At 43.1% G+C, this 25,645-nt stretch overlaps 1 protein-coding gene across 1 annotated transcript in view; it reads right to left on the reverse strand.

Moving 5' to 3' along the window:
* Window positions 1-279: 279 nt before the first annotated feature.
* Window positions 280-25,645, reverse strand: part of LOC120978196 (complement factor B-like) — a 61,797-nt gene continuing 36,431 nt past the window's right edge. Inside the window, exons 10-18 of the mRNA XM_040406418.1 lie at window positions 19,543-19,680; window positions 19,115-19,215; window positions 15,035-15,152; window positions 14,738-14,882; window positions 10,210-10,289; window positions 8,301-8,404; window positions 7,055-7,187; window positions 6,723-6,772; window positions 280-435 (exon numbers count right to left, since the gene is read on the reverse strand). Coding sequence (XP_040262352.1) covers window positions 280-435; window positions 6,723-6,772; window positions 7,055-7,187; window positions 8,301-8,404; window positions 10,210-10,289; window positions 14,738-14,882; window positions 15,035-15,152; window positions 19,115-19,215; window positions 19,543-19,680 — 1,025 coding nt within the window. The remainder of the gene's footprint in view (window positions 436-6,722; window positions 6,773-7,054; window positions 7,188-8,300; window positions 8,405-10,209; window positions 10,290-14,737; window positions 14,883-15,034; window positions 15,153-19,114; window positions 19,216-19,542; window positions 19,681-25,645) is intronic.

The raw sequence follows: 25,645 nt of genomic DNA on the forward strand, positions 1-25,645 counted from the left end.
CTCTGATAAACATTAGTTTAGAGAATAAGCGGGGGTGTTACCGACAGGAGCCAATCAGATTATAGCTCTTGTATCAGAAGCAGGCAACATCGCCACCCACTGACTGCACTACTTATTATACACGAGCATAAATCTTACATATCATTAGGAAGTCAGAGGGTCAATAGGGTCAGAGGTAATTTCATATAATTTCAGTAGTACATTTATTGTATTTGTGCATATGATTGCTCGTAACATTTCCGAAAGCTCTCTGAAGCACGGCGCCATCGCCTGGAAGCTTTATTCCAAGAAGTCCAACTCATACGCCTTTTCCTTTAGCCAATCCAACATGTGGAACAGGTCAGTATGGAAGTCCCGAGACAGCCCCGGCACCAGACCTGGCTTTCTTTTGGGTCCATCACAGCTGTTGATCGTCCCCCAGCTAATAACACCCACCTAAACGGTAAAGAAGAAATTAAGTCAGTGCAAATAGAAAACACCTGAACCTTACAAAAACTAACAAAAGCTCAAAGAGAGGATAGTGTAATAAGGGTTACTAAATGTTAGACCTTTCAATGTGCGTATGAAGACAGCCAGGATCACTTCTACAGAGGGTGCAGTGGTAACAGTTATGGCTGGTCCCTGATGCCTCCCCAAAGCATCCTCTACTACATTAGAGGACACTAGTATTACAAATTCAGCATGGTAAGTAGGGGCCCTGTTACAGATTTTGCAATGGGGCCAAGAAGTTGCTGTTTTGCAGAACACTCAGAGGATTTAGCCCTGCAGAACCCCAGAGTAAGGCTACATGCACATGACCGTTCAGTTTTTGCGGTCCGCAAACCGCAGATCCGTAAAACATGGATGGCGTCCGTGTGCGTTCTGCAATTTGCGGAACGGCACGGACAGCCTTTAATATAACTGCCTATTCTTGTCCGCAAAGCGCGGACAAGAATAGGACAGGTTATATTTTTTTTGCGGGGCCACGGAACGGAGCAACGGATCTGGACATCACACGGAGTGCTGTCCGCACCTTTTGTGGCCCCATTGAAGTGAATGTTAAATGCACACGGATGCCATCCGTGTTTTGCGGATCCGCGGTTTGCGGACCGCAAAAACGGAACGGTAGTGTGCATGTAGCCTTACTGCGGCTCGGATGCGGACCAAAATAACGGCCATGTAATGTAATGTTATACTTTGTTTTGTACCCAGCATAACCATGGATGGATGGCACAGCCAGGGTTAACAATCCTGGCTCAGTCCTTGTAGAATGGTAGGTGTGGGCTGGTCCTATCCCTAACTGTAAATTAGTTCAGAGTTTTCAGAGGAAGTGAGCAGTTGTGTTATGCCATCTCTGCGTGACTTACCAAGAAAGAGACCTTTACGTTGAGATACAGAGAGATAGAAAAAAATAAGAAAAAGTCGAAAACCTAGAGTCTGCATGGCCGAGCAATGGAGTAGTAAAGTAAGCTGCTAATAAAGCTGTTAATACTTTACTGCCTTGAAGTACATCGTTAAGGCGCTCTATGCACCTGGACACAACCTGGCCAGCTGTAACTCTAAAACCCTGTATCCCTAAGTGAACATTACTGCCACCATTACAAGAGTACAATTGCCCACCATAGATTCTGCAGGAAGAAACTTGAGAAAGATAGAGACGCAAGAAGGCCATAACTCCCATCCATGCGTAAAATCTGTACATTGTTGTCGGGGAAGAATTGCACCGTCTACAATTGGAGCAGTGTTTTTTGCTATAATTGGATGTACTAAAACTCCTATTTTACACTAAAGTAAACAGAGATGATTGTTCTGCTACAAATGGCCTTGTTACTGACTCCTGCACCATATTCTGGCTATTGTACTCTACGGACCTTGTCTTGCACCCCCTACAAACACTCAACATCACAGGCACTCCAGCTATTATCAGGCAGGAGCCCCAAAGCCAGGGTGTGCCCTCGTTCCACTGCATGGGTCCTAGGGAGCAACAGTATGAAAGCCGCCATGATTGACTGTAACAGCCCGAGCCAAAACTACTGCTATTTTCTGCTCCAGCTCCTCAGGGGCTTGCTGCAACTGCAACTCTCTAATCTCTATCCTTTTTCCATTCCAGCTCTGGACTGGCACACTCACAGACCATTTTTAGGCTAGGACTATGCAATGACTTGTGGCCTTGTAACATTAAGATTGCAAAAGTCACGCTGAGGCTACATTCACACGTCCGCGAGTGTTTTGCGGTCCGCAAATTGCGTATCCGCAAGACACAGAACGCACATGGCCGGCACTATCATAGAAAATGCTTATTCTTGTCCACAATTGCCATCAAGAATAGGACATGTTCTATTTTTTTGCGGAAGTGTGGAACGGAAGCGCGGATGTGAACAGCACATAGTGTGCTGTCCGCATCTTTTCCGGCCCCATTGAAAATTAAGGGGTCTGCACCGGTTCCGAAAAACGGATGCGGACCCATTCATGCGGACGTGTGAATGGACCCTGACAGTAAATGAGGTGGTGCAGAAATGAAGCAGGCTGGGATTTTTGAAGAACCCAGCTGGACTTCTGCTGCAGCTTGATTCTTCTTTGTCAGCAATATTCTCTAAATGATTGTCTAAATACATTAAGGATAAGTTGGCAGGTCACAACCTCCCCACGACCCTTGATGACTTAATTTTCCTTGTTTCTAAAGTGGTCCTCCGATTCTGACAAAGGTGTTTTGAAAGGGAATATATCTGTCGACATTCTAGTCTTGAGCCCATGCAATTGGGTTGATTTGTCCTAACTCCACAAGAAAGAAGCAATGAGCTAATGAGCTAACCCCCCAGACTATTTCTGGATTGTGGAAAAAAACATCACCAGTGTTGCAACTGTTTTGTATGTCCAAAGATGTCAGAAAACTACTGGGACTAGGTGACCGTGGGGACATCTTATACCTAACTGCTACATGCTATGATGGCAAATTTCTGGTGGCTGCCACTCAAAATAACAAGACCAATGTTCATTTTATGACTTTACAAGATCCTGGAATTATCGATTTTAACCTGGTAAATATACTTTAAATTCCTCCGCTGATACTTCAAAATCCTGTTTATTTAATTCCTATTGATAGATCTCCATTTTTACATGTTGTCTACCATATGGGTCCAGTTCATATTCAAGTGGATGCCCTTTATTCTGAAAATATTTCCTTGCTGGTCTTACCTCACACCAGCAGTCCAGTACTCTAGGGTATGCCCTGGCTCAGGCGTCATTCACCATCTGTTGACTGGTTATTCACCCAGATCAATCACTGGAGTACCTTCTGCTTCCATTAATGCTTCCCAAGCTTAAGTCATCTTCATTCTCTTCCATTAGGATCTGTATCCACAATTCAAAATCCTTATCTGGATTTTCGTGATGTTTTTATGTATATTGATCTAAACAAAGGGTGAAGACTCTACTGAAACATCATCCCCTTGATTATCCCATTCCAATTTTCATTGTGGCAGCGGCAGCCCGCTCTCCTCCAGCTCATAAAGGGCAAGTACACACTAGTCTTCAACCTTGGGGGACTTACAGGATCTTCCAGTGTAGGAAGGGGCCTGAGCATTAAGTTCCTAGTTCTCTAGTGTTCTGCTAGGTGTGCTGTCATACTTTGTCAGCCGAGTACCAACTTCTGGCTGTTTTCCAGATTTCACCCTTCGCTGCCTGTTCTGACCCCTGCCCGATTTCCGTACTGACCCCGGACTGCCTGCCCAGACCTTGAACTGTTTTTTGCATTGCACATACTCTGCCTCCCCTGATCTGAGCTTGTCCCCAACTATCACTTTCTATTGACTTCCCCATGGGTCAGCTGTCAAGCTAACTGAGATTACTCCAAGAGATAGCGGCCTGGTTGTTCCCCTTAAGCGAAGTCCTGATCCTTGTATAGGGTTTAAAAGATGAAAACCAGGGAGGGGGGCAAGTTAAGGGTCTTAGACGTAACCCCAAGTCAAATCTGTCCCATTGACACAGTGGTTCCACACCCTCTGTGTAACACTCCCTGGTCTTGAGCTTCCCAGAAGAAGGGTATATCCTCTGTCTCTGCCTAAAACCAAAGGCAATGTCACCTTATTTTAACGAAAACCTAAAGAGAGCCTTCATCTGGAAAAGTTTCTTGCCTGCCAAAGCAGCATATCTTATTGAAGAAGGACGAATCTCCGAGACCCTGTATAGATTATCATTGTCTGAAAAAGGTCATGGAGAGACCAATAACCACCACCTATTATCTCAAAGCTTTTTAACTTGTTCCATGGGGCTTAATTTTTTATCAGACTGAATCTTTGTGGAGCCTATGATCTGATCCAAATTAAGGAGGATGACAGGTGGAAGAAAGTATTCATTACCCAGTATGGTCACTACAAACATCTGTTTTGACAATACCTTCATCTACTTCAATCTCTGAAGACCCATCTACTCAATGTCAACTCACTTTTATGAAGGTTACGGAAAAATCTTCATTCTTCTCCCACTTCCTAAAACTCAACATGGAGAAAACTGAATTCATTGTCTTTCCCCCATGTCACTAAGCCCCAATACTTGACCTGTCCATTACAGTTAATAGCACAACGCTTTCTCCAGACTTGAGGGTCTGCTGTCTGGGGATAACATTTGATCCTGCCCTGTCCTTTAAGCCACACATCCAAACCCTCACCTCCACCTGCCGTTTCCAACTTAACAATATCTCTTGTATTCGCTCCTTTCTCACCCCTGAGTCAACTAAAATACTAGTGCATGCTCTTGTCATCTCCCGTCTGGACTACTGCAACATCCTCCTGTGTGGCCTCCCATCCAGCACTCTCGCTCCTCTCCAATCTATTCTCAACTCCGCCACCCGGTTAATCCACATATTCCCTCCTTTCTCGTCTGTCTCCCCCCTTTGCCAATCTCTTCACTGGCTCCCCACTGCCCAGAGAATACTAACAACTACATGTAAGGCTGTCCACAACCTGTACCCTCTTCACAACCTCCTCCTCTGTTCTCCTCTCATCTGTTCTTCACACAATCCACTACAGGATTTCTCACATGCCTCTTCCCTACTCTGGAACCCTCTACCCCAGCACATTAGGCTCTCCCCCAACAACCAAACCTTCAAGAGTAACCTAGAGGCACCCACCTTTTAAGGAAAGCCTACCATCTGCAATGAGCCTGCTGCCACCACACAGCCACATGAGCAGCATTTACCCTCACCTACTGTGTTCTCCCCTTTCCTTATAGATTGTAATCTCTTGCTGGCAGGGTCCTCTACCCTTTTGTACCTGTGTGTTAATAGTTTCTTGTTTATTATATTTTTATATTTGTGTAACCTTGTCTGGATATACAGCACCATGGAATTAATGGCGCTTTAAAATAAATAATAATAATCTGTGTCATCATTCATCAGAATAACTGACCGACCGACTTTTCAACTGCAGTTGGAGAATTATCTGTGTTACAGAATGGAGCTGTATGTTAACATTTATTCCTAGAGAAAACCGTGTGAGAGTGATCATATTGAGGTGTTTTAAGGTATATCTAGAATTATATAGACATTAATACATCTCACTATAAACTGCTATATACACTTGAAGAATAGTATAACCTTTATCATATATTCCACTGAACAGATCTATTCAGGCTAAGGTCATCTGTGAATAGCTAGAGACAGCAGTCTGCGAGCATAAGGGGGAGTATGGCATCTCTAAAATAACCGCAGGAAAAAGGAGTTTTAGGGAGATTTTGAAGATTATTGTGCAAGTTGTTTGTTGGACAATTATCAAATAGGCCTTATGACAATGTACTTGAAATTCCAAGAACTGTGGATATTGATGAGCCAACATTAAGATGCGTCCAAGCTAAATGTGGGAATATGACCTTTTACTCCTTTTCGCATCTTGTCACATTGATGTATTACTCTATTATGCAAGGTTCTTTATTGCCAATATGTATCACGTGTAATTATATAACTTGTACTGACCAATCATAAGTACTGTAAACATCATCATTATCTTGTAACTCCTATAATGAGACATGTATAAAATAAAGATTCGGGGGTGGTCTAGGTAGATCTCCTCAGACATATCTATCTGCATCTGTCTGTGTATTTCTCGGCCGAAATAATTGATCAATCTCTCACCACTTTGACAACCGTGAAGTGGAACGTCTCTCCTGTTATTCCAATGTGAACACTGGTCGAGTGCAAAAGTATTTTATTTGTGACTGTGTACTTTAAAGAATGTGGACTCTTTTCTTACTACAATTGCTGTACCTGGAGTTTAGTTGAGTGATTTTTTTGAGGGATGGAAAAAAATATTATATTGGATCTATTAAGGTGCTTATTAAAAACTTTAAAATTTGGGTCAAGATTGTTCATAATTAGGAGTGGTGCTCACAGGACTTTTCACTGGTTTCTAGTTTACACCCACCCAATGCCATGAGAAGAGAACATGGCATCTTTTCACTCACCCCTAGTGGAGTAGAGGGAAGTATGACCCTGGGGTTGGATGTTCCTTCCATGGTTTGCTGTGAAGAAAGGGAGCCATGTGGAACAGAAGGTGTGTCCAAATTGGGCCAATGCCTCCCTCTCCATAGACCATAGAGGCTGCCTCTAGGCATGCAGCGAACATTTGGCTTTACCATTTGAAATCATGACATCCTATTACAGTATGGTGGACAATAGACCCAACATGTAGCAAACCCAGCCCTAAAACCTGAAGGGCAAAGAGATGAGCTTCTATATGAAAGTCACTTACCTGAATGTAGCGTTGCTTGTATTGCACAATAAGAGGACCTCCAGAGTCACCTAAAATAAGACAAAAAGACATTTAACGCTGGTCTCATGGTTGTACTAGGCCTTTTCCAATAATGACCAAGTATTTCTCAATTGAGGGGTTCCAGCTGTCCCCAAGCTGCCATTCATGAGTATGTAAAGCCCTCCTCTTGGTATTCCTTAATCCCATTCCCCCTAATGCTGTAGGGAGGTGATGCGGGATGCAGTTGGTAACCATAATACTAAATTACTGGTGGGTTGTGGTCATGAACACAGCCAAAGAAAGTTCTGAAACAAAAGACTATGAATGTTTACCTTTGCAGGTTTGTGGTTCCACCTGAGGTTCTATTCCCCCCGTACATAAGAAATTGTCAGTCACAACGTCTCTAATGTCTGGAATATCCTTGAATTTATCAATTTTTTTGGTAACATCTAGACAGGCTTGTCTCTGTGGAGGAGAAGAGAAGTTGCCATGTCAAAAAGGAAACTGTTTATTGCAAAAAGCAAATTACATCCTTAACCAGCTCAAGACCGGGCCTTTTAACTTCTTCCTGACCGGGCACATTTTCTATTTTTTTTAAATACATGCATCTTTGAAAGCCATAACGTTTTTTTCTATTCAGTTATGTAAATATTTTTTGTGCCTTTATTCAGTGATACTTGGGTTTTAATTTTTATGTATTTTTTTGTATTTTTTGTCTTTATTTTTTACAAAAAGGAAATATAAATAAAGGGGGAAACAGTCTATTTTTCATATTTTTAAAATCAAATCTTTTTTTATTATGTCACCTTTATATATTAGTCGTTTTGATATATGGGTTGTATGGATTATGGTCACTGGGAGGGAGGCCTAGAAGCTGCGGTATGGCATGTGGTGGTGTTTTTTGTCTTTGTGTTTTAATTCACTGTACAGCCTCACTGGAGAGCTGATCTGGTTCTACTAAGACCCAGCAGCTCTGGCAGACTCCAGGGCCCCTGAAATCACATGACCGCTGGGGGCAGAGGAAGAAGCGGCATTGCTGTTTTCTGTTCTCTATACAGAATGCTCACTCAGCACTGTGTATACGCTGTGTCTGTGAAAAAAGTCCCTGCCTCCTCTATGCGGAGCCCTGCTGTCACTGACAGCCGTCTTCCTGCTTCTGCAGCTGCACGATTAGCATGCAGCTGTAATCTCTGCAGGGACATTTTAGAAAGGCTGTGCAGAGATAGAAGATGACCGGCCGGACACGTAAAGTCAACGGACGGTCGGGCAAGGGTTAAACTGAATCTCCACCTTTTATAATAATAATAAAACAAAATAATTAAAGGAAATGTTCACTTGATGATTTATACAGGCTGAAAAATACGACGCTCATTTCAAGAAAATTCTGCATGAGAAATGTTTCGTAGGTGTGTTGATCTGTTTTTGATGCACGGACTGATCAGTGCAGAATGCCAGCCAAGAGCTGATACTTCTAATCAGCGGCATAGAAATCAATAGAATGTTTTTTGAGAGCGTAATCCACACAAAGCATCCAGTAAAAGATATGGTGTGAACATGTTCATTGCTCATTCTTCTTACCTTACTCCCTCGCTTTATCAACACATTCTTCGTCTCCAATTTATTCCTAACTTCCTCTGCAACAAATATGGCCTTCACTGCTTCAGACGAGAGGATTTCCTTTTCTAGAAAATAAAAAATATTATGGGTTCAGACTTTTTTTTACATTTTCATTGCTCAGATTACTACTCAATGGCACTTTAGACTGTAGACCTAGTTATTTTGTCTGCTGCCACCCACCACTAGGGGGAGCTGACTAAAGAGAGATTAATACAACTCCCATTGAACTCAATAATAAAACTGTCTTCAGTCAGCTCCCCCTAGTGGTAGCTATAGACAGCCAGAATTGGCTGTGTGAGGGGAAGTAAATTATTTCGAGCTTTGTATCATACAAATGAACTCTGATTCCTTTACAGTGCCTTGAAAAGGTATTCATACCCCCTTGAACTTTTCCAATGTTACACCGACAAACTTAAATGTAGTTTTGGGGGATTTTATGCGATAGACCAACACAAAGTAGCAAGTATATGTGAAGTGAAAAAAAAATATAGAGGGTTTTTAAAATGTTTAACAAATAAAACATTGGAAAGTGTGGTGTGCATTTGTATTCAGCCCCCCTGAGTCAATACTTTGTAGGACTACCTTTTGCTGAAATTACAACTGCAAGTTTTTTGGGGATGTCTATACCAGCTTTGAACATCCAGAGGCTGAAATTTTTGCCCTCTTTTCTTTACAAAATACAGTGGCTCGCGCTCAGTCAGAATGGATCTGTGAATAGTGTCAACTCTTTTGCAGCCTCTACCAGGTTTTCCCCCAGGATTGCCCTGTATTTAGCTCCATCCATCTTCCAAACAACTCTGACCAGATTTCCGGTCCATGCTAAAGAAAAGCATGATGCTGCCATCACCATGTTTCACTGTGGGGATGATGCCTTCAGGATGGTGTGCAGGGTCAGTTTTCCACCACACATAGCGTTTTGTATTTAGGCCAAAAACTTTGGTCTCATCTGACCAGAGCACCTTCTTCCATATCTTTGCTGTGAGCCCTACATGGCTTGTGGCAAACTGCAAATGGGACTTCTTATGGCTTGCTTTCAAAAATGACTTTCTTCTTACTACTCTTCCACAAAGGCCAGATTTGTGGAGTACACCACTAATAGTTGTCCTATGTACAGATTCTCTCACCTGAGCTGTGAATTTCTGCAGCTCATCGAGAGTGACCATGGGCTTCTTAGCTGCTTTTCTAATTAGTGCTCTCCTTGCTTGGGCTGTCAGTTTAGGTTGGTGGCCATGTCTTGGTAGTTTTACAGTTGTGTCATTCTCCACCATTTTTGGATTATAGATTGAACAGTGCTCCGTGAGAAGTTCGGAGCTTAGGATATTTTTTTATAACCTAACCCTGCTTTACACTTCTCCACAACTTTATCCCTGACCTGTCTGGTGTGTTCCTTGGTTTTCTGTTACATCACTAATGTTCACTAACAAACCTCTGAGGCCTTCACAGAGCAGCTGCAGTTATACTGAGAATAAATGACAAACAGGTGGACTCTATTTACTAATTAGGTGACTTCTAAAGGGAATTGGTGACACTGGATTTTATTTAGGGGTATCAGAGTACAGGGGGCTGAATACAAATGCACGCCACACTTTTCAGATTTTAATTTTTTTACAAATTTTCAAATTTTTCACTTCACACATACTTGCTACTTTGTGTTGGTCCATCACATAAAATCCAAATAAAATACATTTAAGTTTTTGGGCGTAACGTGAAAAAAATGTGGAAATGTTCAAGGGGTACGAATACTTTTTCAAGGCACTGCAAATTTACTGTAAAATTAATCAGAACAGAATATTGGACCTAAACATGAAACCATGTCTATAGCTGGAAGCACACACATCTATTCTGTTAAATTCTTCCTTCTGACACTCACCGTGATCACTGCATGTTACAGATTTCCCTAGTTTCCTCAAAGCCCAGGATGTCCCCGATGTGCATGGAAGGCAAATGGGTCTGCAGGAAAAGCAAGCATATATTTGCTTTCTAAATAATTATATTCAATTCCACTCTATTCAAATAAGCTGTAAATCAAATTTATAGGACTTATCTAGTCCTATAGATGGCACTGTCTGCTCAATACAGACTTTCTCCAGCACGCCTACAGTGGGTTTCCATCTCTCCAGTGGCTAAATGAAGCCATATAAATATTATTGGAAATGGCTACTTAACCCTTTTTTTTTTTCCTTATAATCTTTATTATGTTTTTTTTTTTACATCATGCAAAAAGTATTATAACAAACTTTTAATTTCATAAGATTGTATACAACTTAACCCTTTAAGGACATTGCCATTGTTCGCCAAATTTTGGAAATCTGACATGTGTCACTTTATGTGGCAATAACTTTGGAACACTTTTACTTAGGCTACTTTCACACTGCCGTTTGGTGCGGATCCGTCATGGATCTGCACAAACGGATCCGCACAAATAATACAAGCGCATGCATCCGTTCAGAACGGATCCGTTTGTATTATCTTTAAAGGGCTTCTGTCACCCCCCCAACACTCATTTTTCATTTTTGGGCATATTAAAATCATCCTTATTGGACGACTATCCCCTATATAGGGCTCTCACCTTGTTCTGTGGCTTAGTTTCATTAAAAATCAAGCTTTTAAAATATGAAAATGACTTCTCTACCAGCAAGTAGGGCGGTTACTTGCTGGTAGCCACCGCATCCTCCTTTTAAAAAAACGCCCCCTCCTCCTGCTGATTGACAGGGCCAGCGAGCGCTCTCCTCCTCCGGCTGGCCCTGTCTGCAATTCAAATCCCGCGCCTGTGCCTTACGTGTCTTCAATCTTCATTCGGCGCAGGCGCTCTGAGAGAAGGACGCTCGCTTCCTCAGCACTCCCTCAGTGCGCCTGCGCCGATGACGTCACCTCTAAACCCAAAAGAGAAGACGTCATCGGCGCAGGCGCACTGAGGGAGTGCTGAGGAAGCGAGCGTCCTTCTCTCAAAGCGCCTGCGCCGAATGAAGACACGTAAGGTGCAGGCGCGGGATTTGAATTGCAGACAGGGCCAGCCGGAGGAGGAGAGCGCTCCCTGGCCCTGTCAATCAACAGGAGGAGGGGGCGTTTTTTTAAAAGGAGGATGCGGCGGCTACCAGCAAGTAACCGCCCTACTTGCTGGTAGTGAAGTCATTTGCATATTTTAAAAGCTCAATTTTTAATGAAACGAAGCCACAGAACAAGGTAAGAGCCCTATATAGGGAATAGTCGTACAATAAGGATTTTAATATGCCCAAAAATGAAAAATTAGTTTTGGGGGGGGTGACAGAAGCCCTTTAACATTGCCAAAACGGATCCGTCTTGAACACCATTGAAAGTCAATGGAGGACGGATCCATTTTCTATTGTGCCCTATTGTGTCAGTGAAAACGGATCGGTCCCCATTGACTTACATTGTGTGTCAGGACGGATCCGTTTGGCTCAGTTTCGTCAGCGTTTTGGTGTCTGCCTCCAAAGCGGAATGGAGACTGATCGGAGGCAAACTAATGCATTCTGAGCGGATCCTTTTCCATTCAGAATGCATTAGGGCAAAACTGATCCGTTTTGGACCGCTTGTGAGAGCCTTGAAATGGATCTCACAAAAAGGAAACCAAAACGGCAGTGTGAAAGTAGCCTTATCTATGCCATTCTGAGACTGTTTTCTCGTGACACTGTATACTTCATGATAGTGGTAATTTTGAGTCAATATTAATCACCTTTATTTTATTTATTTTTAAATCCAAAATTTTTAGAAAATTTCCAAAACCCACTTTTTTAAGGACCAGTTCAGTTATGAAGTCACTTTGTGGGGCTTACATAACAGAAACCACCCATAAATTACCCTAATTTAGAAAGTACACCCCACAAGGTATTCAAAACTGATTTTACAAACTTTGTTAACCCTTTAGGTGTTCCACAAGAAGTAAAGAAAAATAGAGATGAACTTTCAAAATTTCACTTTTTTGGCAGATTTTTCATTTTAATCAATTTTTTTCCTGTAACACATCAAGGGTTAACAGCCAAAGAAAACTCAAAATCTATTACCCTTATTCTGCAGTTTACAGAAACACCCTATAAGTGGCCATAAATTGCTGTAAGGGCACACGGCAGGGCGCAGAAGGAAAGGAGCGCCATATGGTTTTTGGAGGGCAGGTTTTGCTGGACTGTTTTTTAGACACCATGTCTCATTTGTAGCCCCCCTGATGCACCCTACGGTAGAAACAATCAAAAAGTGACCCCTATTTTGGAAACTATGGGATGAAGTGACAGTTTTGATATTATTTTGGGGTACATATGAATTTTGATCACTTTATATTATGCTTTTTGCGAGGCAAGGTTACCACAAATGGCTGTTCTGGCACAGTTTTTTTTTTAAAATTTTTTTAAATGTTCACCTGACAGGTTAGATCAGGTGAAATTTTTATAGAGCAGGTTGTTACGGACGTGACAATATCAAACATGTCTACTTTTTTGTTTGTTTCAGTTTTATATAATAAAGCATTTTTGAAAAAAAATCATGTTTCTGTGTCTCCAATTTCTGAAAGACAATTTTTCTAAGAGAAGAGATGATGTTTTTTTTGGTACTATTTTGAAAGGCATATGTCTTTTTGATCGCTTGGTATTGCACTTTTTCTGATGTAAGGTGACAAAAAATGGCTTTTGGCACCTTTTTTTATTTTTTTTACGGCATTTACCTTTTGGGGGTAGAGAGTGTGATGTTTTTATAGTGCAGGTTGTTACAGACGTTACAATATCAAACATGTCTACTGATTTATTTTTGTTTTATACAATAAAAGCATTTTAGAAAAAAATAAAAATAAATTGCGTCTCCATTTTCTGAAAGCCATATTTTTTTAATTTTTTGGGTGATTGTCTTTTATAGGGGCTCATTTTTTGCTGGATTAGGTGACGGTTTGATTGGTACTAATTTTGGGTACATATGACTTTTTTGATCACTTTTAATACCATTTTTTGGGAAGTGAGGTATCAAAATTTAAATTTTATCATCGTTTTTCTTTTTTTATGGTGTTCACTGTGCGGGGAATGTAATCCTTTTATAGATCAGGTCATTATGGACGAGTCAATACCAAACATGTTTAGTGTTTTTATATTTTTTTTATTTTTAATCAATTATAAATGTGCAGATATAGGAAGAAATTTGTTGTTTTTTTTTTACTTTTCTTTAACACTTTTTTGACCCAGGCCCACTTGGTTTTTGAAGATCCAGTGGGTCGGATGCCTCTACAATACACTGCAGTACACTGTATAGTGTACTGCAATGTATTTTTATTCACAGTAAGCCTAATCAAGCTCCTATTAAAGTGCCCAACACAGTACCTGCCACATATAGAACAAGGCAAAGAGCTTGCCCATATAATCGTGCAAACCACAGTTCCTGATGGTCTCCTTAACATTGTTATAATGTTTTATTGCTAAGTTACATGTTATGATCTGTTATATTTGTGTACCTAATAGCATTTTTTGGACATTAATGGTTAAAACCTTGCCTCAATGACTTATGGTTTCCAGGAGATGAACTGGGTCCACCCCCTGGTTATTCAGTGCAGTCTGTTCTCTAAATGTGCTACAGTGAGGAACTACATGTGCATGCTCCTCAGAGCTAAGCCCAAGTTCAGAGAATCCTCATCTCAGAGACTTCTACAGCTGAAGAAGCAACTTTACCATCAAAGTGCTCCAGAGAGAATAAATTAGAAGATCTAGGATCCTGAAGGCCGTGCATTGGAGTCAGACAGCAACGTATTGTGCATGGTTATGGCCTAGAAACATTGCCTCTGTGAGAGGGAACATTGCTGAAACATCCTTTGAAACCCAGAGATAATTTGGCCAACCATATCTGAAATCTGAAGCCCCTCAGCCCAGGAACTGCAAAAACATTTAACAAGAACCTCATTGCTTGTCTATGGTTCTGTTGAGAGACTTTAGAAAGAGATAGAGAGACATGGAGAAGGAGTACTAAACCCTCAAACATCGCTGCCGTCCATACATTGCAATTGGGGAAGGATTGCACTGTGTTATGTGCCTTATTATTGCCGGATGTACTACTACTCCCAACCTGCACTTTAGTAAAGAGAGAGACTTATTTATTGGCATCAACTGTCCTTGTAAATGACTCCACCATTTGCTGGCCACTTTACCTACTCTCCTGTCTTGCGCTTAGACAAATATAACAGGCACCCCAACTACCATCAGGCAAAAGCCTCAACTTTAGAGAGTGCCCCGAGGGAAGAAAGGGTGTGCCCTCCACTCACTGCACGACCCTGGGGAACCATAATCACTACTCCCATCCTCCAATCACTCCTCCTGGCCACTGCACATCCAGCCACAGTGCTCATAATCACAATGCCTCCACACTCAGTCCCTGTAGCCTATAAGTTAGTTATGGTGCTCCATGACTTTTACCTGGTATTTGAGGAAAATTCAATCTTCGTTTTTAGTTCAATGAGAGCCAAATCATAATCAAAGGATTTCTCCACTTTCTGGTCCTGTTTGCCAGCTGGGTTGTACTTATTATGACGGTGGAGGTCCTTCGCTTTGTATTCCCTACCTACAATAAATGGAAGAAAATAGGGTAACATGCGCAGTCCTGTGCGCCTCACACTTTAAAATGGCCCCCAATCTGCTCAAATTCCTTCCAGAACATGGAGGTTGTAGGTGGACAACAGCTGGAGATTGAATGAAATCCATGGGAGCACTTACCTCCTACTTCTACACTAATAGTATGGAGTTTTTCATCTAGATTAAAGCAGTGAGCAGCGGTCAAGATAAAATCTTTACTTATGATAGAGCCTTTACATTTTTCTTGAGAACCAGGGTGCTATAATAAAAAAAAAGGGAAAAAGGGAAAGTCTCAAAAATGTGATTTATAGCAGTTCCAATGAATATGTGATGTTTACATTCTTCTGGCACCAGAACATGTTTTCTCCAGCTACAGCTGAAGTCCATCCACCTTAGTTCATTAGAACTAATGTTTTTCACAATCTTGGGCCTCCTGCACACAAACGTTTTATTTTTCCGTTTATGTTCCGTTTTTTGCGTTCCGTATACGGAACCATTCATTTCAATGGATCTGCAAAAAAAAAAAAAACGGAAGGTACTCCGTATGCCTTCCGTTTCCGTATTTCTGTTTTTCTGTTCCGTTCAAAGATAGAACATGTCCTATTATTGTCCGCATAACAGACAAGGATAGTAGTGTTCTATCAGGGCCAGCTGTTCCGTTCGGCAAAAAACGGAATGCACACTGACATCATCTGCATTTTTTGCGGAACCGTTTTTTGCGTTACGCAAAATACTGAAAAAGCCATACGGTCGTGTGCAAGAGGCCTTGCTCGTGTTCTCTCTCTTCAATCAGTTTAGATGTGAAATGTCAGAATAAAAACAAGAGACAAGGATTTACTTAAAGGGGTCGTCTCACTTCAGCAAATAGCATTTATTATGTAGAGGAAGTTAATACAAGGCACTTACTGATGTATTGTGATTGTCCATATTGCCTCCTTTGCTGGCTTCATTCATTTTTCCATCACATTATACACAGCTCATTGCAATGGTTACGACCACCCTGCAATCCAACAGCGGTGGTCGTGCTTGCGCACGATAGGAAAAAGCACTGGCCTATGTGCACTCCCGCGGTCCCGGCCACCAGAGAGGCCAGCGCTTTTTCCTATACTGTACAAGCACGACCACCACTAATGGATTGCAGGGTGGTCGTAACCATGGATAAGGGCAGTGTATAGTGTGATGTAAAAATGAATCAAGCCAGCAAAGGAGGCAATATGGAGAATAACAATACATTAGTAAGTGCCTTGTATTAACTTTCTCAAAATGATAAATGCTACTTGCTAAAGAGAGACAACCCCTTAAACTTTCCAAGTGGCTCAGAAGTTTACATACACGTGGTTAGAAGTGTTGGGCGCGAGTATTCGAATCGCAAATTTTAGCAGCGAATATCGCCACTTTGAAAATATGACGTTGCACGTATTGCGCCAAAATATGCGCATTATTAATCGACGATTTTCGCAATTGTGAATATATTGGAGCGCTCTATCTGGTTATAAAGCTATTGTAATGTTCTGCCGTGCCAACCATATTCTCCAGTCTCAGGAAACTTCTAGCAGCTTGAAAAATGTAGCAAAAGTGACCCACGCCTGTATTGCGCGTGAAATATCGCAAATTCGAATATTGCCCCTGCCGCTCATCACTAGTGGTGGTTGCGTTGCCTTTAAATGAACTAACACGGGTCAGATGTTCTGGGTTCCGTTCCACAAGCTTCTCACAATAAGTAGCTGGAATTGTGGCCCATTCCTCCTGACAGATTTGGTGCAACTGGGGTCAGGTTTGTAGGCCTCATTGACGGTAGAAGCTTTTCCAGTTCTGCCCATAAATGTTCCTTGGGATTGAAGTCAGGGCTTTGTGAATGCCATTACCTTCACTTCGATGTCCTTATGCCATTTTGCCACAACTTTGGAAGTTTGCTTGTGGTCGTTGTTCCAAGCTTTGTTTTTCATGTTGATTTCTTGAGATACTGCTTTAATATCTCTATATACATTACTTTGCCTTCCTCATAATGCCATCTATTTAGTGAAGTGTGCCAGTCACAACATGATGCGGCCTCCCCTGTACTTCATGTTGTGACTGTTTTTGTCTCGCAAGCCTTCCTTTTTTTCCTCCATACGAAACGATGGAGGAAAAAGTTTCATTTTTTTTTCATCAGATCAGAAGACATTTCTCCAAAAAGTAAGATCTTTGTCTCCATGTGAAGTTGAAATCAGCAGCCTGGCTTTTTTGTGGTAGTCTTAGAGCAGTGGCTTCTTCTTTGCTGAGTGGCTTCTCATGTCCTTTCGATAGAAGACATGTTTTACTGTTGACAGAGATACTTTTGGACCTTTTCCTCCAGCATCTTCATGAGTTCGTTTGCTGTTGTTCATGGATGGATTTTTTTTTTTTTTACAAAGTACATCCATCTCTAGGAATATAGAGTGTGCGCTTCTTTAAGGGCACGATGTTTGGTGGCTCCATGGTGTTTACATTTGCATAGTCAACATGGTATCTTCTAATGTTCAGAAATTGCTCCCAAGGATGTTCCAGACGACTTGTGGAGGTCCGCCATTATTTTCCTAATATCTTGGCTGATTTCTTATGATTTTTCCAACAATGTCAAACAAAGTAGCAATCTTATGGAAAGCTTCTAAATCCATGACATTGTTTTCTAGAAGTTTCCAAGCTATTTAAAGGCACAGTCAACTTGTTGTATGTAAACCTCTGAGCCACTGGGAATTTGATAAGAGAAATAAAAGCTGAAATAAATACTTGTCTCTTGTATTATTCTCGAAATATAGTAGTGATCTGAAGAGACCGAAGAGAAGGAATGTGTGCTAGGATGATATATCAGGAATTATGAAAAACAGAGTTTTAATAAATGTGGCTAATTGGACTGAAATGTTATTAAATGGATGTTCAGTATATGGATTTCTGGCAACTTATTGTCACTTTATGTGCTGCTGCCTGGCATTAGAAGACTATGGCATGCTGATACTGTTAATATACAGTTTTCTGATTCTATGTGACTTTCCGACAGTTCGCGGATGCAATTCAACCTCACGTTTTTTGCGCTAGATGGTTATAGATTGCTGACAACTTCAGTCTGCCGCTTTTTGGCATTTGAGGATTTCTGACAACTTACTGAAACTGTCCATTTATACTTTTATGATGGTTGTGGACTTTCTAAAACCATTTAATTCAGCCAACAGCTTCATGCTGCCTATTACATTTTACATAGGGGATTGAGTTAGTGAATTTCATAGCTCACTCTTACTGGTGGATTGTCAGAGAGATGAGTGTTTGAGGTCCCTATACAGCCTTCTGCTGTCTGTGGCTTCCAATGACGAGGTCATCTACCATTACCGATTATAATTTTGGAGAATCACTTACACTCCATGAAGGAACTCCAGGGGTTCCTGAAACCTAGTTTGAGACACTTAGCTAGATAATTGTGTCTCTCTGACAGTTTACTGCCACCAGACAGAGGTTTCCTTGTTTTCTGTTGATCTATGTTTTTTTTATATAATGTAGTTCTGCATCTTTTGGACTGTGTACATTTATGCCATTCTTGCCGATCTATCACTATATGACACTACCTCTCTTGTGTTGTATGTCTATAGTCTGCCATACACATTCAATAGCTATGGGTAGCTGCATAGCTGTTTCTAATTTCTAATCAGCTTCTGCTATATATGCTGTACTGTTTTATTCTCTGCCTGAGCAATAAAGTAGCTTACTACATTGTTTGTTTCTGTTGTCTGCCTGTGTACTGACCTCTGCCTGCTTACCGGATTCTGATCCTCCACTATCTGACCCAACCTTTGCCTGTTTACCATAGTGACCCTCTGCTGGCAGACCTGACCTTGGTCTTGTTTCACATATTAGCACGTACTCTGCCTGCACTAATCTTGGTCTGTTACTGACTACAAGTTTGGCCTGATCCCTCGGTGCTCTGCACCTGTGTCTCTGATCCCTGTGGGTTAGCTTTCAACCACACCAGGACTACTCCAGGAAGCAGAGACATAGTGGCTCTCCTGCAGCAAAGTTAAAGGGTGAATACCAAGGTACTGCCAGCATGAAGCCCTTAGATTTAGCCCAAAGTCAAACTGGTTGATGGACACAGTGGTTCCACATCCACTGATCAGAACTGTATGGTTTTGACACACTTAGCAGAAATGCACTTAAGTTATGAAGTACAAAATGGTGCATTTACTTCTTAAGAGATAGGTGATTGCCACTTACAGTGATGATAATTTTAGCAATCCAGGGATACTTCACGTCCACTTTTTCATTTTTAGATGGTTCTTTGGCAAGTCCACACATATGAAGAGTTCCTGCACTGTCTAAAAGTAAAGTGTAAGAAGAGACATACTTTATAACAAAACCATTCTACCCACGAGACTCAAACCCCACTAAAGTATATTTATATATCCCCACAGGCATATAAGGGAGAGGTACATGCCCGTGGCCATCGCCATTGAGGTTTACATGGCACCCCCCGAATAGCCATCACTATGCTTTTGTCTTTCCCACATCGGCATACAGAGGTGCAGATCACAGGCCCATTCCAGACCACAGACATGTAGCCCGGGCTTCCTGCAGCTCGACACTAGCCGGAGCAAGGCATCACATCGCAACAATAGGCAAGGAATAAATCTAAGTTTACCTACCTATCATTTCCTCAAAGGCATTCTTCATATCGTCTACTGTTTCCATAATGAAGGCATGCTTCTGACTACTTTTCTTGGATGCAATATCATTGATTTCATCATGGCTTATCTCTTTACCCAGACCAAAGACATAGATATCTGTAAGTGGCAGAAAAGAGATTGAATGTGGGATCATGTTAACTGTCGTAGAAAACTGAGAACATATTTTATTAAAGGGGTATTCCCATCTTGCTACTTCATCCTCAATTGCTGCCAGCTAGCTGTTCACTTCCTGGTTTTCTGCTGCTAAGGCTGGACGGGCTTAGGCAGTTTGAGTGAAGGCCGGCCACACCTCCTTATGACATCACACTGAGAACTCAGTCCTTGCGCTAGTTCATGTGAAGAGTATGACTCATCAATCTGGCAGCCTGCAGTGTCTGTGAGGCCCCTCCGCCTGCTGGTGGAATCATCAGAGAGCCATGTGAAGTGACCTCAGTGTACAGTAACACCTGGCTGTTCTGCACAGTTTTACACAAAAAATCTCCGTCTGATCTTTTACAAACCCATTCTGTGCATCAAAAACTATAATTCCATATTATACATTAGCTCAAAAGCTTGACCAACCCCCACCAGCACTGATGCAGATTTGTTTCCATTACAGCTGTACTCTAGTTGTGTATAAACCTTACACTATGTATCTTTATAGATGCATATACAGCTCAGCTACATGTGTCTTCTCCAGTCCCCTAACATCACTTTGCCTGAATGGCTTCCTATACGGCCCTGCTCATCTTTATTCTACTCCCCCACTAGCACTGTGTCTGAAAAGCTTCATATTCAGCTCTGCTACATCTGTTTCTCTCTTCCACCAGCATTGATGCTGACCCGCCAAATATACAGCTCTGCTACATCTGTCTATTCCCTTCCCCACTAGAACTATGGCTGAACAGCAGCATATTTAGCTCTTCTACATCCATCAGCCCCCCCCCATATGCCTCAAACAGCCCCCATATGCCTCAAACAGCCCCCATATGCCTCCATATGCCTCAAACAGCCCCCCATATGCCTCAAACAGCCCCCCATATGCCTCCATCAGCCCCCAAATGCCTCAAACAGCACCCATGTGCCTCAAACAGCCCCCCATATGCCTCAAACAGCCCCCATATGCCTCAAACAGCCCCCATATGCCTCAAACAGCCCCCATATGCCTCAAACAGACCCCTATATGCCTCTATCAGACCCCAAATGCCTCAAACAGCCCCCCAATGCCTCATCAGCCCCCCAATGCCTCATCAGCCCCCAAAGTGCCTCCATCAGCCCCCAATCGTTGGTGGAATTGGTGGTGCATGTAAAAATAGTACTCACCCCTTATGAAGTAGGGTCCCAGTACTCCGCTGGCTCTCCAACGCTGTCCGGACTCGTCTGAACTGCTCGGGCGGCCGTGCCTGCGCAGGACTATCTTCATTTGTGCTGCGTTGGAGCCGCGCATGCGCGGTTCTATTGTAGACTCGGCACGAAGGAAAATTGATCAGCACATGCACGGCCACCCAAAGTGCGCGCTCACTGTAAGTAAGAGAGCCCGGCCACTGGATCACCAGGATAAGCTCTGTGCATGCGCGGCCCATGGATGCGGCCGGCGATCGGTGGCCGTATCCATGGGCAGTGAATGAAAACAATAGAATTGGATTTTTCATTTTTACGAGAAAACCAAAGGATTTTGAAAATACAATATATTTAGAGAAACTCTCACTGGGGGGTATAGAATTGAATAAAACATGATCAATAAGATGGGAATACCCCTTTAATGTAACATTACATATATATATATATATATTGTTAAGTAATAAAAGTTCTAGTCAGATAAAGGCAAGAGATCCGACAGGATTGGTAAAAACCTGTTTCAGCTGTATTGAAGATGCCTAAGAGACTCCGCAATAGCCTATGCACTTCAAGTGTTGACCACCCTTAATTATAGCCTGACTGCTGTGCAGCAGTGTAAGAACAAAGATGGCCTTGCGGTTTGCCCGGCGGTCATTTCGCAGGAAACTTTGCTCGTTCGCAGTTCACCGAACGGGTGAATATATGGCGATGTCCGCTGGCGCCACATTCTTTTCTATTGTGCAGAACTTTGACCCATGACACATCCATCAGGTGGTACAGGACAGCCAATTGAGATGTTTCAGCACATGGACACACCCCCTACCTTATAAATAAACCTGATCTGGTCGCCATTTTACATTCAGTCTTTTGCCAGTGTAAGGAGAGGTTGCTGTGTGGAGCAGGGACTGGCTGTAAGGGACACCAAACGCTAGTTAATAGGGCCACAAAAGTCCTTTTAAGGACTTGTATAGGTGTGCTATCGATAGGTGCGACTTACTGAGGGGTGTGATATACTTATAATATACTTTCTAACATAGAAAGTATATTATAGTGCATTTTTATTGTGAAGCAGTTGTGTGCGGTTCTGATGAGATACCGCAGCTCTATAGAGGGTCAAACGCTATTGGAACAACTAATTTCAACTGGTGTGATATACCAGTTGCCCATCAAAAAAACTGATTGAGGTGGTGGTGTTATATACCTAGAATATAATTTCCATATAGTGCATTTGCATTGTGCAGCAGTTGTGTGCGGTTCTGCTGAGATACCGCAGCTATACAGAGGGACAAATGGAATTGGAACTAAAAATAACTGATTGAGGGGTTTGATATACCTGCTTCCTGTAAAAATTCATTAAGGGGTTCCATATACCTGCTTACACAAATACTGCTCTTCTATAGGGACTTTGTCACAGTGTCATTTTGAAAATGACAGGCAGAGGAAGAGGCCGGCCATTCCGCAGGGGTGGTAGGGGTCGGGCAGGTGCACCAGGCCGGAGCCTAAGTGGGAAGTTGGAGAAGGTGCGTGCGATTACGTCAAAGGACGCACCAGAGTTGGTTGAGTGGCTCACTCAGCCTTCCGCTTCTACACCCTCCTCATTCTCTGTATCTGCACCCTCCTCCCTCTCTGCTGTGTGCACCCCCCAAAGACACCACCACCACCACCATATCCCCTCCACTCGAGTCAGAGGAATTATTTTCCCATCCATTCCAAGACCTTACCGATGCACAGCTATTCTTGGCATCGGATCAGGAAGAGGAGGTAGCAACGACCGCCACCCAGCAGTCTGACGACAGTACCCAGGTCAGCCCAAGGACGGAGGTCCCCGCTGTTGCTGCCTACTCTGAGATCAATAATGTCAGTGGTGGTGAAGGTGACGATGATGACGTGTCAATGGATGTCACGTGGGTGCCACAAGAGAGGAAGAGGAGGGGAGTTCAGAGGGAGAGATAGTGCAGCAGATAGGGAGGAAAAGGAGGAAATACAGAACTGGCAGTGCACATGAGGCAAAAAGCAGATTGCAAATGTATCTGGAGCGAGCCATCCACCATGTACGGTCACATCTGGCGCTCCCAGGACGCCGGCACATGGCTCCGTAGTGTGGACTTTTTTTAACGTGTCGGGCTGCTGACAGTAGTGTTGCCATCTGCAGCCTGTGCTGTCAACGCATAAGTCCAGGTAAGCCCAACACTCAACTAGGGATGACCACCTTAAGAAGGCACCTGGCTTCCCATCACCGAGACCATTGGGAGCAATACCATCAGAACCCACAAAGCCACACTCCTGGCGCTCCATGTCCTGCCTCTTCTCCTCTCTCCTCCCATTTGTCCTCCACTCCACTGTGCCGTTGTTGCGTTCATCTGGCAAAAGGCAGGATTCCGTGGCCCAAATGTTCGAACGTAAAAAGTTGATTGCGCCGGATAACCCTCTTGCCCAACGGCTGACCGCTGGCTTGTCGGAACTGCTAGCCCGCCAACTACTGCCATATAAACTGGTGGACTCCGAGGCCTTTAGAAAATTAGTGGCCATTGGCACACTGCAATGGAAGGTCCCCGGAAAGAAAATATTTCTCCCAGAAGGGCATCCTGGAGAAATATGTCCATTTTCAGCGGCAAGTGAATGTATCTCTGGCACACAGTGTCGGTGCCAAGATACATCTGACCACAGACACATGGTCTAGTAAACACAGGCAGGGAAGGTACATAACTTTTACTGACCACTGGGTAAACCTTCTGACAGCTGTCAAAAATTCAACCCGTGGCACCCGTGTGGATTTGGTGTTATCGCCCAGAATGCATGCAGGTCTGCCTCTTCTTCTCCTCCTCCTACTCCATCCTCCGTCTCCTCCTCGGCCGACTCCTCCGTTTCCACTGCTATCGCCTCTACCGCTGCACCCCCCAAGCTCTAATGTGCCATGTGAGACGTTGCCATGCTGTGCTGCGGCTGTTGTGCCTGGAAGCCAAGAGCCACACCGGTCCTGCACTGCTTTCAGCTTTGCGGTCACAGGCCGATCAGTGGCTAAACCCGCTCAATTTGACAGTTGGTAAAGTGGTGTGCGACAACAGTGCCAATCTGCTGAGCGCGCTGAAACAGGGCAAAATGACATATGTGCTGTGAATGGCAACGTCCTGAACTTAGTCGTGCAGCGATTCGTTGCCAAATACCCCGGGGACCAGGACGTTTTGCGGCAGGCCAAGAAAATCTCTGGCCATTTTAGAAAATCTTACACGGCAAGACGTTCAGCAGCGAAACCACTTGCACGTCTGATTTGTTACTTCCCGATGCGCTGGAACTCCACCTTGTATATGCTTGATAGTCTGCTCCAGCAGAAACATGCCGTTAATGACTACCTGTACGAACTCTGCAGTAGGACAGGTTCTGGGAGCTTGGTTTTTATTCACTGCGCCAGTGGCTGCTCATGCGCGACACATGCCGACTTCTGCAGCCATTTGATGAGATCACCAAACTGGTCAGTCGCAGCCAGGGCGCCATCAGTGACATCGTACCTTACGCCTTCTTTCTGGAGCGTGCATTGCGCTGTGTCATTGATCAAGCCGTCGAGGAGCAGGAGGAGGAAGATGAGGAAGTCGCAATGCTGAATGAATTCCGAGGGGGGGGGCTACTCCATCTGAGACAAGTCAGCAGGAGTCTGAAGAGGAGTCAGAGGACAATGGTGCTGGGGGGAGGAGGAGCAGGAGGAGCAAGAAGAGCAGGCTTTAAACTTTTCTGGGATCTCTGGTGTTGTCCGTGGCTGGGGGGAGGATACAGAGGACGACATTCTCCTGAACAATGAGCAGGAGCCAAGTCGCTCCACCGCTTCCAATTTAGTGCAAATGGGGGTCTTTATGCTCCACTGGGGGAGCTGCAAGTTAGGTTTTAAACAGTGCGGTTGTGCTTTGTGTTCGGCTCCCGGTGCGCTGCAGACACTGGGCAAGCCGATACAAACAGCAAGGTGTAGTTAACACTCAATCCATTAAGAGAAACAAAGGGATAGAGTAATAGACACTCTAGTTACTCTGGTGTAGGGCTGACAGAGAGCAGCCATCTCGTCACATTTTTACTAAACCGGAGTAGGAAAATAGATAAGAAACTTATCCCTAAGGATAGAGTAGTAGGCACTCCAAGGAAAGAGACTTCAAACAAAAGCAGGAATTGTCAATAAATAAAACACCTTATTGCTACAGTACCAAGCACAAGAGCACTTTAATTTTAAGACACTTTTCTCTTTTCTGTCTTCCCGTATATTTTTAAAAAAATATGAAGTAAACGTTATATTTTATATCAGACCTTAAACGGGAATCCATTAGCCGCAGGCTATTTGAACTTTAAGAATTTATATCCCGGGTCCAAAGGGTCCCTGAAGGGAAACACTCAAAAGGGCTCACTTGAAAAAGCAACGATAGACACTTTATTTAACCTAAATATATCCCCTAAAAATATACATAAAATATAGGCTGAATACAAATATATGACCTCTATATATATAGGATTGAGTCCTGTGTATTTTCCTCCCCATTTATGATCCAGAGGAGGCATGTGAGAAAGTCATGTGGTCAGATGAGACCAAAGTAGAACTTTTTGGTCTAAACTTCACTCGTCGTGTTTGGAGGAAAAAAGAAGGATGAGTTGCATCCCAAGAACACCAGCCCTACTGTGAAGCATGGGGGTGGTAACATCATGCTTTGGGGGAGCTTTTCTGCGAAGGGGACAGGACGACTGCACTGTATTAAGGAGAGGATGAATG

This window comes from Bufo bufo, chromosome 8 (assembly GCF_905171765.1).
Source record: "Bufo bufo chromosome 8, aBufBuf1.1, whole genome shotgun sequence".
Taxonomy (NCBI): Eukaryota; Metazoa; Chordata; class Amphibia; order Anura; family Bufonidae; genus Bufo; species Bufo bufo.